The 1,849-nt window shown below is 42.6% G+C and overlaps 1 protein-coding gene across 1 annotated transcript; it reads left to right on the top strand.

Moving 5' to 3' along the window:
- The first annotated feature begins 996 nt into the window (after window positions 1-996).
- On the top strand, window positions 997-1,368 carry LOC121388483 (type I iodothyronine deiodinase-like). The gene has a single exon (XM_041519838.1). It carries the CDS (start codon window positions 997-999, stop codon window positions 1,366-1,368), a length of 372 nt encoding a protein of 123 aa, XP_041375772.1.
- The last annotated feature ends 481 nt before the right edge of the window (window positions 1,369-1,849 follow it).

The following is a 1,849-nucleotide window of genomic DNA, read 5'->3' as shown; positions in this document are numbered from 1 at the left end:
TTAGCCGAGAGTTGTTCAAAATTAATTACTTGTCTCCTTAAAAACCGGCCATACACATCAACAGTTTGTGATAGGTAATAACATATCTGGTATAATGCCTGTTCTGTTGTGACAGCAATCTTGAATATTTCAAAATGTTCAAGAGTGTTAAGTTTGTATTGTCCGGATCTTCAATTAGCACATTTGAAAGATGCAAAAACCACAAAAAAACGATTGATGATTTAGTAATCAAAGTACCAATTTAATCATTCGAAATTTAGTGCTTTTTCAGAATTTCTTGAATACCATTTTAATTTGACCTTTCACTTTAACGTCTAAATGGAGGGAGTCGCCTCTTAAACATTTTGTACATGCTCAGGGTAAATATATGCCTAATCTAATTTGAAACAGCTTTTCTGGATATTGTCTAAATTTCAAGTTTGACCTTGATCTGATCTCGACCTTGACCTCTAAATTCGGGTAGCCCCCCTCTAAAAAAAACAAAAACGCTGTACTGCCCTGAACTAAAACTGTGCCAAATTTGGTGCTTTGGGCCAGCAAGTCACGATCATTCTCCTATGCCGCTCCACTATAATAAACATTTCTTCATTTACAGATACCACCACCATGGATCATCTGGCAGTACTCAGACTTTTTAAAGTCACTTTCGGCATATGCAAGGCCGTCATCATGATGGTCCTTTTTATTACCGCTTTACTGCTGGCGCTCGTTTTTCCACCGTTGAAGGATTTGTTCTTGAAACAAAGCAAAAAATTACAAGGAGACAGCAACGTGACTCCCGAGGACACGGTAAATTCGCTCTACTCCTTCCACGCACTGAAGATTGGATGGTCCCTCTGGATGGACGACGCATTCAAGACTACCTGGTGTGGTTACCCTGCACCCAATTCTCCTGTCTGGACACAAGATGGAACCACGAGGTTCAGTCTCCTTGATGCCATGAAGCCAGGACGCCCTCTGGTGATCAATTTTGGCAGCTGTACCTGACCCCCGTTCATGGGCAGAACGAAACTGATGAACTCGGTTGCTGAGCGCTACAAAGCAGACGTGGACTTTCTTTTGGTCTACATTTGTGAAGCGCACGCGAGCGACGAATGGCCAGTAGCGGGTAACCTCAACATAAAGTCTCATTCATCAATACAAGACCGTGCTCTGGCTGCTAAGGCGCTGACAGACTACGGGATTCCGTATCCTGTGGTTCTAGATAACATGGATAACGTGGCAGCTGTTAAATACGCTGCCAATCCAGAAAGACTCTATGTAATTCTGGATGGTATTGTTGTTTACCAAGGTACCCACGGTCCTGCTGGCTATCAACCTGCGGAAGTGGATACATTTTTGAAACAATTGGTTTCGAAGACGTCATAAGACACATACATGTATATATTGCGTAAAAATTAAAAATTAAATACAACGTGCATTAGAAAGGCAAAAGTGGTGGCAAAAGTGATGGCTAGTTTTAGACAAAGACATGTTTTATTTAACGACGCACTCAACACATTTTATTTACGGTTATATGGCGTCAGACATATGGATAAGGGCCACACAGATATTGAGAGAGAAAACCCGCTGTCGCCACTTCATGGCCTACTCTTTCCGATTAGCAGTAAGGGATCTTTTATATGCACCATCCCACAGACAGGGTAGTACATACCACGGCCTTTGATATACCAGTCGTGGTGCACTGGCTGGAACGAGAAATAGCCCAATGGGCCCACCGACAGGGATCGATCCCTCACCGACTGCGCATCGAGCGAAACTAGTTTTAGAAGGAACATCGTAAGGATTAAACAAGCAGTGACGTAATCAAGATGGCTCAGAGTAAGTTTAGGTATTTTGACCAGCAGTA

This window comes from Gigantopelta aegis, chromosome 2, assembly GCF_016097555.1.
Source record: "Gigantopelta aegis isolate Gae_Host chromosome 2, Gae_host_genome, whole genome shotgun sequence".
NCBI lineage: Eukaryota > Metazoa > Mollusca > Gastropoda > Neomphalida > Peltospiridae > Gigantopelta > Gigantopelta aegis.
The sequence above is the reverse complement of the archived record's forward strand: the minus strand, read 5'-3'. Positions and strand labels throughout refer to the sequence as shown.